This window comes from Monodon monoceros, unplaced genomic scaffold (genome assembly GCF_005190385.1).
Source record: "Monodon monoceros isolate NGI ecotype Baffin Bay Population unplaced genomic scaffold, NGI_Narwhal_1 Super_Scaffold_8, whole genome shotgun sequence".
Lineage (NCBI taxonomy): Eukaryota > Metazoa > Chordata > Mammalia > Artiodactyla > Monodontidae > Monodon > Monodon monoceros.
The window spans coordinates 63,372,566-63,388,213 of NW_021703785.1; the positions used below are offsets into that span (position 1 = coordinate 63,372,566).

The 15,648-nt window shown below is 39.8% G+C and overlaps 1 protein-coding gene across 1 annotated transcript in view; it reads left to right on the plus strand.

The window, feature by feature from the left end:
* The window catches only part of LOC114888346 (spermatogenesis- and oogenesis-specific basic helix-loop-helix-containing protein 2-like), a 40,023-nt gene extending 26,780 nt beyond the window's left edge, over positions 1-13,243 (plus strand). The window contains exons 7-11 of the mRNA XM_029210460.1: positions 5,686-5,833; positions 6,018-6,109; positions 7,093-7,214; positions 11,370-11,626; positions 13,122-13,243. Coding sequence (XP_029066293.1) covers positions 5,686-5,833; positions 6,018-6,109; positions 7,093-7,214; positions 11,370-11,626; positions 13,122-13,142 — 640 coding nt within the window. The 3' untranslated portion in view covers positions 13,143-13,243. The remainder of the gene's footprint in view (positions 1-5,685; positions 5,834-6,017; positions 6,110-7,092; positions 7,215-11,369; positions 11,627-13,121) is intronic.
* Positions 13,244-15,648: the final 2,405 nt, after the last annotated feature.

Below are 15,648 nucleotides of genomic sequence, written 5' to 3' on the forward strand. Positions count from 1 at the left end.
TAAAAGAAAATAGTCACAAGAAAAAATGGAAAATATTGCAAATTGAATGATTATAATAGTAGAATATTTCAAAATTTGTGAGATGCAGTTAAAGCAAAGCTTATGGCAAACATTATGGCTTTATTTTTTTAAAGTCTTTATTGATTTTGTTACAATATTGCTTCTGTCTTATGTTTGGTTTTTCGGCTGCAAGGCATGTGGGGTCTTAGTTCCCCGAGCAGGGATTAAACCCGCACCCCCTGCTTTGGAAGTCGAAGTCTTAACCACTGGATTGCCAGGGAAGTCCCAACACTAGGGCTTTAAATGCTTATATTAGAAAAGGCAAACGATCTAAAAATCAGTGACCTAAGGGTCCATTTTAAGGGGCTAGAAAAAGTAAAATGAAGTGAATCCAAAGTAAGCAGAAAGGGGAGGGAGGCAGGCAGGTGAGGAGAGAGACAAAACATTTTACCAGTGTCTTGAATGAAAGAGGAATTACCTCTACATATCCAATAAACATATAAAAGGGTATATTTTAAATAATTTTATGCCAGTAAGTTTTACAACTTAGGTGAAATGGACAAATTTTTGAAAAACACAATTTACCAAAACTGATACTAGATGAAGCAGAAGATCTGAATAGCCCTTTATATTAAAGAAATTGAACTTACTAGAAAACAAAAAAGTACCAAAGAGAAAACGCCAAACTCAGATGGTTTTACTGATGAATTCTGTTAAAAATCTAAAGAAGAGGTAATAACCAGTCTTAAATTTTACAGAAAATGGAGGGAGAACAGTTCCTAACCCATTTCATGATGCCAGCATAACCCTAAACCTGATAAAGATATTATAAAAAAAGAAAGTTACAGACCAGTATCTCTCATGAACAGAGACATAAAAATACTTAACATAATTTTAACAAATTGAATGAAGTAATAGATAAAGATATAATGTATTGTGACCACACTGGGTTTATCCTAGAAAAACAGGGATGATGTAACATTCAAAAATCAATCGATATAATTCACCACATTAAACACAATGAAGGAGAAAACAATAGATTAACAGATTCTGAAAACTTACTTGACAACATAAGATTAAAAGACAAAAAACCAATCTTCCAACAAAATAGATATGGAAGAGAATTTCCTGAATCTGTTAAAGGGCATCTATGAAAAGCCTATAGCTAACATTGTACTTAATGAATGAGATTTTGACCATTTGTTCCTTAAAAAGATCTGGAACAAAGTAAGGTTGCCTATTCTTAGAAAGAAAGAAACAAAACTCTCTCATTTATAGATGGCATGATTGTTTATGTATAAAGTCCTAAGATCCTACAAAATAACTACTAGAACCAAAAGATGAATATAGCAAGGTCATAGGATATAAGGTCAGTGTACAAAAATCAATTGTATTTTTCTATATTAGCAGTGAACAATTGGAAAATGAAAAATAATAATTATATTGAAAATAGAGTTAAAAAGCCTTAGAATACTTAGGAACAAAAATATATAAAAGACATAATATCTGTACAGTGGTCACTCAAAATATTGCAGTGATAAACTAAAGAGAAACTAAATCATGCATTATACATAATTATGAATTAAAAGATTTATATTGTTAAGATGTCAGTTCTTGGGAATTCCCTGGTGGCGCAGTGGTTAAGAATCTGCCTGCCAATGCATGGGACAGGTTTGATCCCCGGTCCGGGGAGATCCTGCATGCCATGGAGCAACTAAGCCCGTGTGCCACAACTACTGAGCCTGTGCTGTAGAGCCCGCGAGCCACAACTACTGAGCCCGCATGCCTAGAGCCCATGCTCCACAACGAGAGAAGCCACCACAATGGGAAGCACGTGCATGGCAACAAAGAGTAGCCCCCACTTGCCGAAACTAGAGAGAGCCTGTGTGCAGCAAAGGCCCAATGCAGCCAAAAAATAAATAAATTTACTGAAAAAAAAGAAAAAAGATGTCAGCTCTCGCTAAATTGAAATATAGCTTCATTTAAATCTAAACAATAATTCAAATAGACTTTTTTGGGTAAAAATTGACAGTCTAATTCAAAACTGTGTGGAAAGGACTGTGAATATAAAAGGACTTAGAATAAAGCAATCCTGAAAAAGTACAACGAAGTTGGAGCACTTAAGCTATCTGACTTCAAGACTTAGCATACAGCTACATTAATCAGCATTTTACTAACATGAAGGTTGACCAGTAGATAATAAAACACAATAGCCCACACATTACGGACACTTGATTTTCAACAAATCACCAGGACAAACAACTTGGGAAACAAAAGTCTTTTCTATAAATGGTGCTGGAACAACAGGATATCCATATGAAAAAAACAATGAAACTTGACCCCTTCCTCATACCATATAAAAATTAATTCAACATGAAGTATAGAGAGGGCTATCATATAAAGCTAAAACTATAAAGCTTCTAGAATAGGACTGTTCAGTAGAACTTTCTGCAGTGTTAGAAATGGCCTATATCTGCTGTCCAGTAAGGTAGCTGCTAGTCATATTATTGAGTATTTGAAATGTGGGTATTGTGACTTAGGAAATGAATTCAAATTTTTGTTTAATTTTTAATTAATTCATATTTAAATAGACTCATGTGGCTTATGGCTACTGTACTGAACACTACAGTTCTAGAAAAAAGCATAGGAGGATGTTTTCGCTAGCTGAGGGTAGGCGGCTGTTCCTTATGACACAGAAAGCAATAACTATAACAGAAAGAGTAGATGAATTAGGCTCATCAAAATTTACAGCTTTTTCTTTCATAAGACACCACTAAGAAAATAAATAGGCAAACTACAGACTGGGAGAAAATATTTGCAAAACAAATATATTGACAAAATACTGATATTAGGATATACAAAGAACTCTTAAAGTTCAATAATAGACCTACAGTCCAATTAAAATGGAGGTAAAGTATTCAGACAGACACTTCACAAAGGAAGGTAATACACAAGCCCAATAAGCAGCAGAAAAAATGCTTAACGTACTTTGTTGTCATGGAAATGCAAATTAAAGCATGAGATACTACCACACATACCTCTGAAAGGCCAATATTTAAAAATTAAAACTGACAGTATTAAATGCTATCCAAGATGTGGAACAACAGGAATTCTCATACATGGATGGTGAGAGGGTAAATTGGTACTGTTTGGGTTTGGGGGAAAGTTCTGCTAGTTTCTTCTAAATTTGTAAAATAACCCTTCAATTCAATTCCTAGACATTTACCTAAGAGAAATAAAAACATACGTTCACAAAAAGATGTACAGAAGATCTTGCAGTTTTATTCATAATGATAAAAATAAGAAACAGCCAAAGTGCTGATCGATAAGAGAATGGATAAATAAGCTGTGGCGTATTTATACTACGGAATACTGTTCCTCAATAAAAAGGAACAAAGCAGCCCCATGGATAAATCTCAAAAACATTATGCAAGTGAAAGAAACCTTACATAAAAGGACACGTGCTGTGAGATTTGATTTATACGTAGTTTAAGGAGAGACAAGAGTAATGTGAGATAGAAAAATATCAGAAATGTGGTTGCCTCTTATGGGGGATGAGACTGACCAAGAAGGAACATAAGGAACTTTCTGGGGTTATGAGAATGTTGATTAGGTAGTTTGTGTCACATAGTTTTGTACGTTTGTCAAAACTCATAGAATAGTACCCTTAAGATTGGTGCATTTTATTTTATGTAACTTTTACCCGAAAATAAAATAATTCGAACTGTAGCTATATGTTTAGGGGTTTAGTGTACTGAAGTCTACAACTTACTTTGAAATGCTTCAGTGCAATAAAATAGGTTGATGTATATGGCCAGTGGGATGATTCATATATGACAAAGCATAGACAGTAAGTGTTCACCATAGACTCTAGGTAGTGGGTATATAAGTGTTCCCTGTACAAATTCTTAATTCTTTCAACTTTTAAGAATTAAGAAATCTTAATTCTGTCAATCTTCCTGTATGTTTGAACATTTTCCTAATGAATGTTGGAAAAATGTTTAATATGATCTTTCATTATAAAAGTGATATATGCCCCACAAAGATATTTGGAAAATGTAGAAAATTAAAGGAAGAAATAATATTTTCTATAGCCCAACTATCCAGAAATAATGATTACTTGACACTTTTGCTGTCTTTTTTTTGGCCTTATTTTTTCCTTAATGGCTATGATCATATTTTATATGCTGTCCTGTATCTTATACTTGTCTCCTATAGAAATATACTATTTTTTCCCCAGTAAGCTGTTTTTTTTTTTTTTTTTTCTTTATGCGGGCCTCTCCCTGTTGTGGTGTCTCCCGCTGCGGAGCACAGGCTCCGGACACGCAGGCTCAGCGGCGATGGCTCACGGGCCCAGCCGCTCCGCGGCATGTGGGATCTTCCCCGACCGGGGCACGAACCCGTGTCGCCTGCATCGGCAGGCGGACTCTCAACCACTGCGCCACCAGGGAAGCCCCCCCAGTAAGCTTTATAACATATTTCCAGTGCCAGATAATATTCTACTGAGCTTACTTAAGCATCCACTCATTTTGTGTGTTTAAATTGTTTTTCCTGTTTTACTGAAAGACTAATGGATGTCATTTTACAGGAAGTTTGTTCTGTGTTTGAGATCCTTGTAAGTGAAAGTACCATGTGGAAGGGTATATGAAGTTTCAGAGCCCATCATACACATGTCAAATTGTTGACTTTTCCATCCCTTTTACAGAGTGATGCCTGAGACATCTCCACAGAACCCCCAGAGCTCCTCAAAGCCCAATTAAAATACCACCCACTGATCTGGAATATTTGAGTTAATTCACTGGCTATGTGACAAAGTGGATTTTTAAAAATCCATTTATTTTTGTCATTCTAAGGTTCAGAGAAGTTTAGGAAGTTGCCAGAGGTCCCAGCTAGTAATGGGCAGAGCCACCCTTTGATCCCGTACATGTCAAGGCAGTATTCAGCACAAAACGTGCTTAAGAATGCTTATTAACTGAACACACGGATAACTGAAGGTCACAAAGCCTGAGATCAATTTAGAGTTACATTTCCTATGTATTTCCCTTCAGAACTGTGAAAGACTTAGGTTAGTTTCTTTCTGATATGAGCCTGGATGACGTTCTCATTTGCATATTGGTTTATTTGTTCTGTCCATCTACCTACCTCATGTAAAGGAAGCAGGCTTCTGATTTTCCTTTGGCTCAGAACACAGGTGAAGCCCATGTATTCTAAGTTGCTAATTGTGTATTGTTGGAAATGTGGTCCAGGTCAGAGTGACATGAATATCCTGAGGACTCTTTCTTTGCTTTCCAGGCTTCTAGTGTGAATCACAAAAGGATTTATGTGTATGGTGTGTGATCCTCTCCTCTGAGGGATGCGTGCCTGTGGGTTTCCATAGGCAGCAGGGGTGTTCTCTGGTGTCCTCAGTGTCTGGGCATCCTGCACACACACGGGGAAGAGTGAGCTGGGCTGCCATCAGCACAGACACTGTACTTGGCAGCAGTGTGAGCCGTGCCCCAGAAAGCTGTGATTCCAGGGGCTGTGGAGACTGCTGGCTTGTGGGGACATGGCCCTCCTCTAAAACGGAGACTAGAAAGGCAGGGGCCGGTTCCTTTATAAACAAACCCAGAGGAGGGATTGGTTGTCCTTGTGCACAAAGAAGAAAACAGGCTAATTATTCCTTATTTATTACATTTCTCTGCTCAGAGAGCGAATCAAGTATTGCTGTGAGCAGCTGCGTACCCTGTTGCCGTATGTGAAGGAGAGAAAGAATGATGCAGCTTCGATTCTCGAGGCAACAGTTGACTACATGAAGTATGTCCGGGAGAAAATCCCTCCAGCCATCATGGGCCAGGTAGTCAACTCTCAAGCCCTTGAATTTTATTCTCGCAGACAGTGCTTTAATGCTACAGTTTTATTTCTTTTATTTTTTATAGTTAGAAATGTGTGTGTGTGTGTGTGTGTGTGTGTGTATGAAAAAAATCTATAGCTATAGCTATCTAAGTAGATCTCAATCTCTTTCTCTCTTCATTTCTTAGATTACAGAAGTACTTCAGATCAATAGGAGGTTTTGTAAGAAACAACGAATGCCCATCCAGCTATCCACCCCAGGCACGATTATGGCACCAAGGTATGATCATCTGAATCCTGTGAATCTGAGATCGCCTTGTTATTTTCCTCTGGTACTAATGCTAGAAATGAGACAGGCACTGAACGCACCCGTAATGAGAACTAAATGGTACTGATGAACCTAGCTGCAGGGCAGGAATAAAGAGGTAGACATAGAGAATGGACTTGATGACGTGGGCTGGGAGGGCGAAGCTGGGGCTAAGTGAGAGTAGCATCGACTTATATACACTACCGAATGTAAAATAGTTGGCTGGTGGGAAGCAGCCGCATAGCACAGGGAGATCAGCTTGGTGCTTTGTGATGACCTAGAGGGGTGGGGTAGGGAGGATGGGAGGGAGGCTCAAGAGGGAGGGGATATGGGGACATGTGTTTGCACATGGCTGATTCGCTTTGTTGTGCAACAGAAACTAACACGGTATTGTGAAGCAATTATATTCCAATAAAGGTCTATTAAAAAAAAAAAGAATCAGTAAACTTTTCCCATTGCTGATGTGTATCATTTAATTACAGTGATAAAATATGTAATATTCTCAGGCCCATGATGCTTTTATCATTTGACTCTTTCTTCTTTTGTTGTTTCTTAAAATGGGGCTTTACGAGTAGTGCCTGTGGTGATTGACAATGCAGTCAGGATGCGATAGATTCTAGCATTCCTCTGTCACCAGGGCAGTCCAGCCCCATTTTCAGGTGGGAGTCCTTAAAGACATTTCTAGTGTAACAGGTGACGTGCCAGATGAATGCTTCCTTGTTTAAATTGATTAGAATGTGTACACCAAGAAAAACTCTAAAGGAGAAGTAAACCATTCCTCCATATCCTAAAGAACCATCATGAGTCCTCTTCTACAGTTTGTTCTTATATTTAATCCAGAGCATAGGCTCTGTCTGTGCTTTTTAGAAATTGAATGTAAGAAGAGCAGTTCAAACTCAGCAATGTTCATATCATCTTCCTTGAGAAATGCCTAAAGAATGTTTTGTTTTTTTAAGAGAAAACAGTGTGTTGACAAGCACTTATTCACCTGTGAGAGGGATCAGATTCCTGGCTAATAAGCACTTGAACGTGTACTCTGTTCCTGCCTCCGAGGCTCCCTTGGATGAAGCTGTGAGAGGTGAGCTCCGCCCACCGCCCTGTGCGGCCATAGTGTGCATGGGTGCACGTGTGTGTCCTGCTCACCCTGGGCCTTCTGTGCAGGCACTGCCGTAACCAGGGGATGGAGCGTAGCTGGAAGATTACACCCTGAGTCCTTCGGTGCTGTCTGCTTGAAAGACACGGCTGGCCATTGGCATTTAAATAATGTTACCCCAGAAAGTGGGCTGCAAATTGACGCTCATTACCAGAAATCTCATCTTAATGATAGGTGATGAGCACACTGATGACTATGTGTATTACTGAATAGAATCTAAAGGGAGGGAAGTATTCATATTAATTCAGTGCTAACAGTGTGCAGGCAGACCTCAGAAATACCGTGAGTCCTGTTCCAGACCACTGCAATAAAGCGAATATCGCAATAGGGTCACGTGTTTTGGTTTCTCAGTGCATATAAAAGTTATGTTTACACACTATCGTAGTCTGTTAAGTAGGTAATACATATGTCTCAAATATTAATGTACATGCCTTAATTTTAAAATATGTCATTGCTTTAAAATGCTAGCCATCGTCTGAGCCTCCAGCAAGTAGTAGTTGTAACATCAAAGATCACTGATCACCAGCTGGTGCTTTGTGACCGCCTGGGGTGGTGGGATGGGGAGGGTGGGAAGGAGGGAGACGCAAGAGGGAAGAGATATGGGAACATGTGTATATGTGTGGCTGATTCACTTTGTTATAAAGCAGAGACTAACACACCATTGTAAAGCAATTATACTCCAATAAAGATTAAGAAAAAAATTCTAACCATCATCTGACAATGCAAGGTTGCCACAAACCTTCAATTTGTTTTTTAAAAAAAAAACAACTCTTCAAAACACAATGGAAGTACAATAAAGCAAAGCACAGTAAAGTGAGATATGCCTGTATAAAAATATTAAACATATTTTTAATAAGGAACATGGATTCACATCACACCTAGGAAGGTTGAAGCATACCTTTGAAAATCCTGAAACAACCGAAATAATAAAGCGATTTCCTTACAATCTGAAATCAAAAAAAAAAGATCACTGATCACAGATCACTGTAACAAATATGCTAGTAATGAAAAGGCTTAAGATATTGTGGGAATTAGCAACATGTGACACAGAGACATAAAGGGAGCAAATGCTGTTGGAAAAACGGCACCAATAGACTCACTTGAGGTAGGGTTGCCACACACCTTCAATTTGTAAAAAAACAGAGTGTCTGCAAAGTGCAATAAAACAAGGTCTGCCTGTACTGAGCATTTAACATATTAATTGATTTACCTCCTTTGTGTCTTTGCTTAATTGTCACCTTCTCAGTGAGTCTTTCTCAACCACCCAATTAAAACCTCACACTCCTTCCCAGCATCACATAATACGTGCGACTCCTTATCCACTCCCTCTGCTGTATTTGTCTTCATAGCACTGTTCTCCTTCTAATATTCTTTTCTTGCCTATTTTTTTATTGCCTGTCTTCTGCCACTAGAATATCAACTCCACAAGGACAGGGATTTTTTTTTTTTTTTTTTTTTTTTGCCTCTTTTGTTCATTGCTGTATCTCTAATACCTAGAACAATGACCAGCTCACAGTAGGTGATCAAGAAACATTCATTATATGAATATTCCATTGTGAATATTCAATGTTTACCCGCTGGGAGGCATTTTTGTTATTTGTATTATAAAGTCTAGGCATGCCCATGTGCTTGTACAAATAAGAAGATGGAAAAAAGCAGAGCCAGAGTAAAAGCACACAGCTGCCAGCTTGTGACTTCTAGTACATATTCCCAAAGGTTATTCTTCACTGAGAAGCCAGTTGGTTATGGAGCATGTAACCTGCGTGTTAGGTGCTGATGACCAGAGGCCCTACCATCTCCTCCCCCTGCCTGAGTCTGAGGTCACCTTTCTACTGGTTTCCTCGAGGGGATTCCACTGCCTCATGTCAGCACCTCCCTGTGCTGGGAATGCCCTTTCCCACGCTCTGCCTGGCTCACCCCCAGTCATCGCTTAGTTGTCAGCTTAAATGTTTCTGCCTCAAAGATGGGGACACGAGGACAGACATGGTGCAGTTCTTGTTCTTAGGGAGCTCGCAAATGAGCAGCAGACAGGGTCATAAAGTAAAATATGATTCGTGTGTTATTTTAAGTGCTGTCTTCGAGGTACCATGCACATTATGGGGACACTGTGGAAACAACGGGAACAAACGAGGTTACGGGGGATGGTGTCTAAAGTCAAAAGAGAAAGGGTCTCCAAATAGGACATTGCCCTCCATGTTCATGTAATCAACCTCAGGGTATTTATTCGTCAATTTAGACTTTTTTCCTGACTTAGGGGAGAGGGAAGGAGAATAGAAAAAAAAGTAGCCATGAGCCATGGTTAATCTACTTAAAGTAGCTATGGCTGAATGTCACAAAGAATGATTCAGTCAGCCCAGATTAAATCAGATAGGGGTCAGGCCACAGGTGTATGCCTGTCAGTGTTACTTCTTATACACACAGTACTTACTTCTGCATTTTCACTATTCATATCCTGCAGAAACTCTGAAACACTCTTGTGATGGTAGTGAGTTCAGGCCTTTCTGTGTCACAGGATCTCTTGGTTTTGCATCACCTAAAATGACTGTTCTTGGGAAGAAACAAATCCACTAGGACCATAGGCTTATGTCAGGTTCAGACTGGACAAGACCTTGAAGGTCACTGAGTCAAAACCACTACTTCAATTTTATTTATATACATTTTTCCATTTGAAAAGCAGTATTAGTCCTTTACTAAAACCCAGCTAAGATAATAACTGTATTCATTTTAAAATGTATTCCCTTCAAGTCTTTTTCTATATATATTTTCTGTGGTAACACTACAGTCGTAATCATATTGGATCTCCAATTTTGTCTCTGGCTTTTTTACTTAACATTGTGTCCTGCACACTTGAATTTTGTATTATGCAGCCCTCAGCACCATTGTAATGGTTTTAGTAGTTTATCAAACGATTTATAGAATAGTTTTCTTAGTCGGCCTCCTGTTGCTACATTTAGTGTTTGCAGTTTTGTGGGGAGAGTGATTTTATGCATAATATGATAGTAAATATTTCCCTGTAGATTTTTCTATATTTTGGACTTTTTCTTGGCCTGCATACCTGGAAGTGAATGACGAGTGAGTTAGGGAACGTGAGCACATGCACAGCTGGTCATGCGTGTTGCCAAATGGTTTTTGAAAGAGGACTGGAACAGTTGAAATCAGTTAAGTCTTTCAGATTTCACTTTCACCACCTAGGCCGGCAAATTGAAGGCTGGAGAAGTTAAATGGCCACCTGAAGTCCCCTGGTTTCTGTGCTAAATCTGACCTGTAACCCAGAAGTGCTGATGTCGGTCAACATTAGACTTCCTTAGGCTGCCTGTACTTGTCCTTCTTCACAAGTCTCTACACTTTTGCCGAAATGATTTTTCACAAATATTCCAGATACATTTGTATTTAAAGTAGACATAAAGCTATGTTCCTTTGCCTTTATTCCTATCAGTATCCAGAAGAAAATAAATAGGTGTTCAGGGAAGTCGCTGGCCGTCCAGTGGTTTGGACTCCGTGCTTCCACTGCAGGGGGCATGAGCTTGATCCCTGGTCAGGGAGATCCCTCAAGCCACACAGCGCGGCCAGAAAATTTAAAAACAAAACAAGATATTCCCCATATTGAGATTACATTGTTAACATTCATTATATATTAAAAAATTTTTTTTGCCTTCTAGTTACTACACAGAATATAGCTATATAACAATATAACCCACTTCACTGATAGAAAATCAGTGACCAAACTTTATTTGTGGCTGGATGGAGTTCTTCTTTCCAACATTCTCCCATGCTTCATAGGGATGATCACAGTTTTTATGATGGCGAGACATGCGCACGCACACACAGTGGCATAGAGGTATGATGCTTCTCCAAAATCTGTCTTTTAGTGACATGTGAACACTAATTTATAGTGTGTGTATCGCTCTAAATGCCACTGCCAGAAAGTTCACTTTGTTTTTACATCAGCATTTGAGTATAGCAGTAGTCTTAAGTTTGTACCATGAGGAAGTGAAATAGAGGGCAATGTATTTCCAATATCGTAGCTCAGGGCCACCGATTTGCATCTACTGATGGATACTTGCTTTATTTTTATTAAAGGCCCGTCGAGCTCTGCGTCAGAGAGCACTATTGGCGCCGTGTGTAAAACCCGAATCCCCAGCACAGCTCACTCTCTTAATTCCTTCCGTGGCGTCAGATACTATTCTAAAGTCGTCCCTTCCTATGGTGCCGCTGCCCTGACAAATCAGAACATTTCGGTACATTTTCCAACAGCTGTGCCCAAAGTCTCGAAGTTTCTTCCTCAGCATTGCAATTCTGTGTTGGGCCAGGCGTGCGCAGCACACCCCAACTGTCTGGTAAGTCTTCTGGGGTCTGCGGGTCAGGCTGGGCTCTTTCATCCCAGCCAGCAGGAGCCCCTGGTCTGCGTTTTGTTGTTCATGCTCTGGTTAGAAACCTCATCGCCTGGCACCGGGGGAGTCAGCCCAGGCTCTGGTTCCCCGTGCCGCCCCACTGCTCTCTCCATATCCAGAGCTGGTGAATCTGGACGTGGCTCCGCTGCTATGACTGGAAGTGACCAGGCGGAACCTAATCTCCTCTAGAGCCCCTCCTCGCTACCCCCGCCCAACCCCGCTTTCTACGGTGCCACCTCCCATTCCACCAGCCGCACCCTCCACTGGCACCGTGGCTCGCTGCTGATTTCTCTCTTAGGCCGGCACCAGTCACACACCCTATGACAGCCTGTTCTTGTGACACCGGCCAGGCCGATTTCAGATCCCAGGTGTCCTCATAGCACAGATACTTACTGAGCACCCACTGTGTTCTAGCATTGTGCTAACCACCGGAAATGTAGTATCTAAAGATAGACAACAATCCCTGCCCTCATGAAGGCTGAGTCTCACAGGGAAGCGGGCATAGAAGCAGACAATCATGATGCGCATTGGCGCGCATAGGAGGAGACCCTCGTGTCTATAGGGTAATACGGGTGTGGGCAAGGATTGGGACTGCTTACCCCTGGAGGAAGTACTGTGTGAGCTGAGATCCAAAGAGTAAGAAATTAGCCCAGTGGAGAGGTTAGGAGTTGGGAGTGAGGAAGGGAAAAGCATTCCAGGCGGATGGATCAGCATGGATTAGGAGTTGGGAGTGAGGAAGGGAGAAGCATTCCAGCATGGATCAGTGGTATCTTCATTTTTGGGAAGAATTGTCCAATTCTAGAGGAAGACCTGAACTTGACTGGCCTGCTTAAAATGGACTCTGATAGCCTTAATATAATTATTGATACTTTTGCGTATTAATAATAGTTACCATGTTTCGAGCACCCAATAGGTAATGTGCCAGATACCCTACGTACTTAATGTGGGTGATCTAATGAATCTTTGACACAGTCATTGAGGTAGGGACCATTATTTCCATATGACATCTATAAAGTGGGAATAATAGTGACTTTCCCAAAAAACATTTATGAGAAAAATGTTTGAAAGAGCATTAGAAAGAAATTTTAAAATATGAAGTATCTACAGATATAATACTGTTACTAATGGTCATTAGTATACCAGCAGGAAAACCAGAGTAAATGAAAAAAAAAAAAAAAGATTGCAATATTATTTTTTTAATTGTGACCTACCCTTACTGTATGTAGTTTTTTCGGAGAATTGTTACAACAATGTATAATTACTTTTAGTAACTATGAATAATACCTATTTTAAAACCTGTAGTGTATTCACCCGAGGAGTTCATGGTTTTACAAATTATTTCCTATTGCTTGAGGACATAGAAAATGTATTTGTGACATTATGAGTAAGAACAGGCCAGGATTCAATTAATGTGTATTTTTTTTTTTTTTCACCTTTGCAGCAACAGTTTTGGGCGTATTAATAGCACATGTTTGAAATTCACACTCTAGACCACCTCTTGGGTGCCGTTTGACAATACGGGAAGAATGGAACAAAGAATGATCTTGAAAGCTACATCCAGAGACCTCATATCAAAAGGGTTTGCATTGTATGGCTTCTGATAAATGTGCTAAAAGCTTCTGCAGTCAGAAAGACAGGCAGCAAAAGTGCTAGCCATAGGTTTTTACTTATCTTCACACATACTTGGATCTCCCCCAACCCAGGTGCTACAAGAACAAACGGCCTAGGTGAGCTAGACTTTTTTTTTTTTTTCTCAAAAAATATTCCACAATTTATGCAAAAGGTACATGATAAAGAAGATCCACGTAGACTGGGTAAAGTGCATTGGTGTCACTAAGTACAGATGTTGCAACTTGATTCTTATTTTTAGTATCACTGTGAATTACTGTCACTTATTTCTAGGTGGTATCTTTTCCAGATTTGACATTTTAGAGAGCTTCCTTGGCTATTCACTATTCAAACTCAGATACCATAGTTTGAGAGAGGTGTTTACCTCCTCACTTGACTACTAATGAATAAATTGACATGTTTGTTTTTGCATTTCACCATCCCTTGAGTGAAATGATAGCTAATAGGTAAATTTTTCTTTCTGGCTCTTTAGTTACAGACTAGCAGGCCTTTCTTTGTTTTTCATCTCCTTCTTCCTATGGGTATCAGAAAAGATTGCTGAAAATAAGGGGAGAAAAATGTTTGTTTTATATTTCACTAAAATGTTCTTATGCATAATATAAGTATTATTGTTAAAGAAAATATTCAGTTCTGACCCTCAAAACGGTAACCCATTTTTGTTCTGTTTAATAAATATGTGTTCCCTCTTTTAGTAGTACTGTGTAGGGACTTTAATTTTACAAGATTTTTGAGGATTTGGAAAATTACTTTCGGCATAGCCAAATTTTCATGTTAAATTGTATAACTTTTCTTTGAGGATGGCATGGTGATGGAATTTGTAGATGTTTGACAAACTTGATAAAGGAACTAGAAGTTTCCAACTAAGATTCTATGCTTATTATTATAAATGTGTGCTCGACTCTTGCCTTTGGGGGTAGTAATGGCTTTGACATTGTAGGAGAACCTGTTGAGGTATTTTGAGTATTTTGGGATGACTTCATATGTTCACAGCTGGTCTTAATTTCTACTGGGACTTTTTCTTTGCATCAGCGTTTTCCTAAATTCACACGTGGACCGTGAGACACAGCCTGTGGCTGGGAATTCTACCTAGAGAGGTGACCCACAGATCCTGTCTACCTGCTGTTATCAATCCCCTTTTTCCTTTCAACATGAAGAGGAGACTACCAGATCAGTCTTTTTTTTCAACGCTGGTCCCCATGATCCTGAACTTCATGCAAATGTCCAAATTCATTTTTAATACCAGAGTTTTAGTTTTAATAAATTATGCTCTTCCAGGTCAGTTCAGCTCTCAGCCGGGGAGGAAAGGTTAGTTGGGCCTCAGCCTGTAAAGAAGAACACACTTTTCCTTTGTAAAATCAGGTTGACGGGTCATGAGACAGTTGCAGTGTTGTTTTCACAATGAAAAGGTGCAAAGAGTTTGTCTAGAAAAGTTGGCAGCTTGCAGTTTTCACATTGGTGGTTCTAGCAGCCCCTGTCCCTATCCAAACAGGGAGTAGGGGCAGAAGCAAATATTTATTGAGCCCTTTCTGTGGCTTAGGCAAATTATGAGACATATCCTCTAGGGAGAGGAACTTGGCCTTCCTTGTTTCTAGACCCTCATTGTCAGCCGTCTTGCTGGCTGGCTGGCTGGATGTACACGTGCTTGGATGGGTACCTGGGGGAATGAGGACCCAAGAGGAAGGAGGCGTCTGAACATGTGTGATGATTATGAGAAGGGAAAGGGGGGGATGTGGTCAAGCCCTTAGGGACCCGTTTGAGGTCAAGAGGGAAGGAAGAGTGGAAGTAGATATTTGGCCATCCATCACTGTAGTTTTTATTGAGAGTGTATCACTACTCTGTTTACACTTATTTCCTACCCCTCACCATACTTTTCTAATATATGAGTTGTATGGTCTCCCAGCATAGCAGAAATGGCAGTCATTGGTAGTGTTTATAAACAAACTGTTGTGTGTTCAGTGGAGAACATGCAAATGTTGAGCACCTCAAAAATCATTCAGTTATTTATTAATTTGTTCAGTAACTATCTGGCAGGCATTGTCTTAAATGCTGGGAAAACAACTATATATATGACATCATCTTTTTAACTTTTTTTGTCTAGGAGCTTAAAGTTTACTGGGAGAGACAGGTAGGCTGGAACTGCAGTAGAGTTTGGTGAGTGCTATGTGGGGGGAGAATATGAAGTACTAAAAAGCAACACCCACACCATTCTGGGGATTCATGGGAGGTTTTAGGGGTAGTGACGTCTGCGCTATCCTCATTTCTGAAACTGGTGGTAACAGTACCTGCCTCTTAAGGTTGTTGTGAAGATTAAATGAGATAATACACGTGAAAGCTCTTAG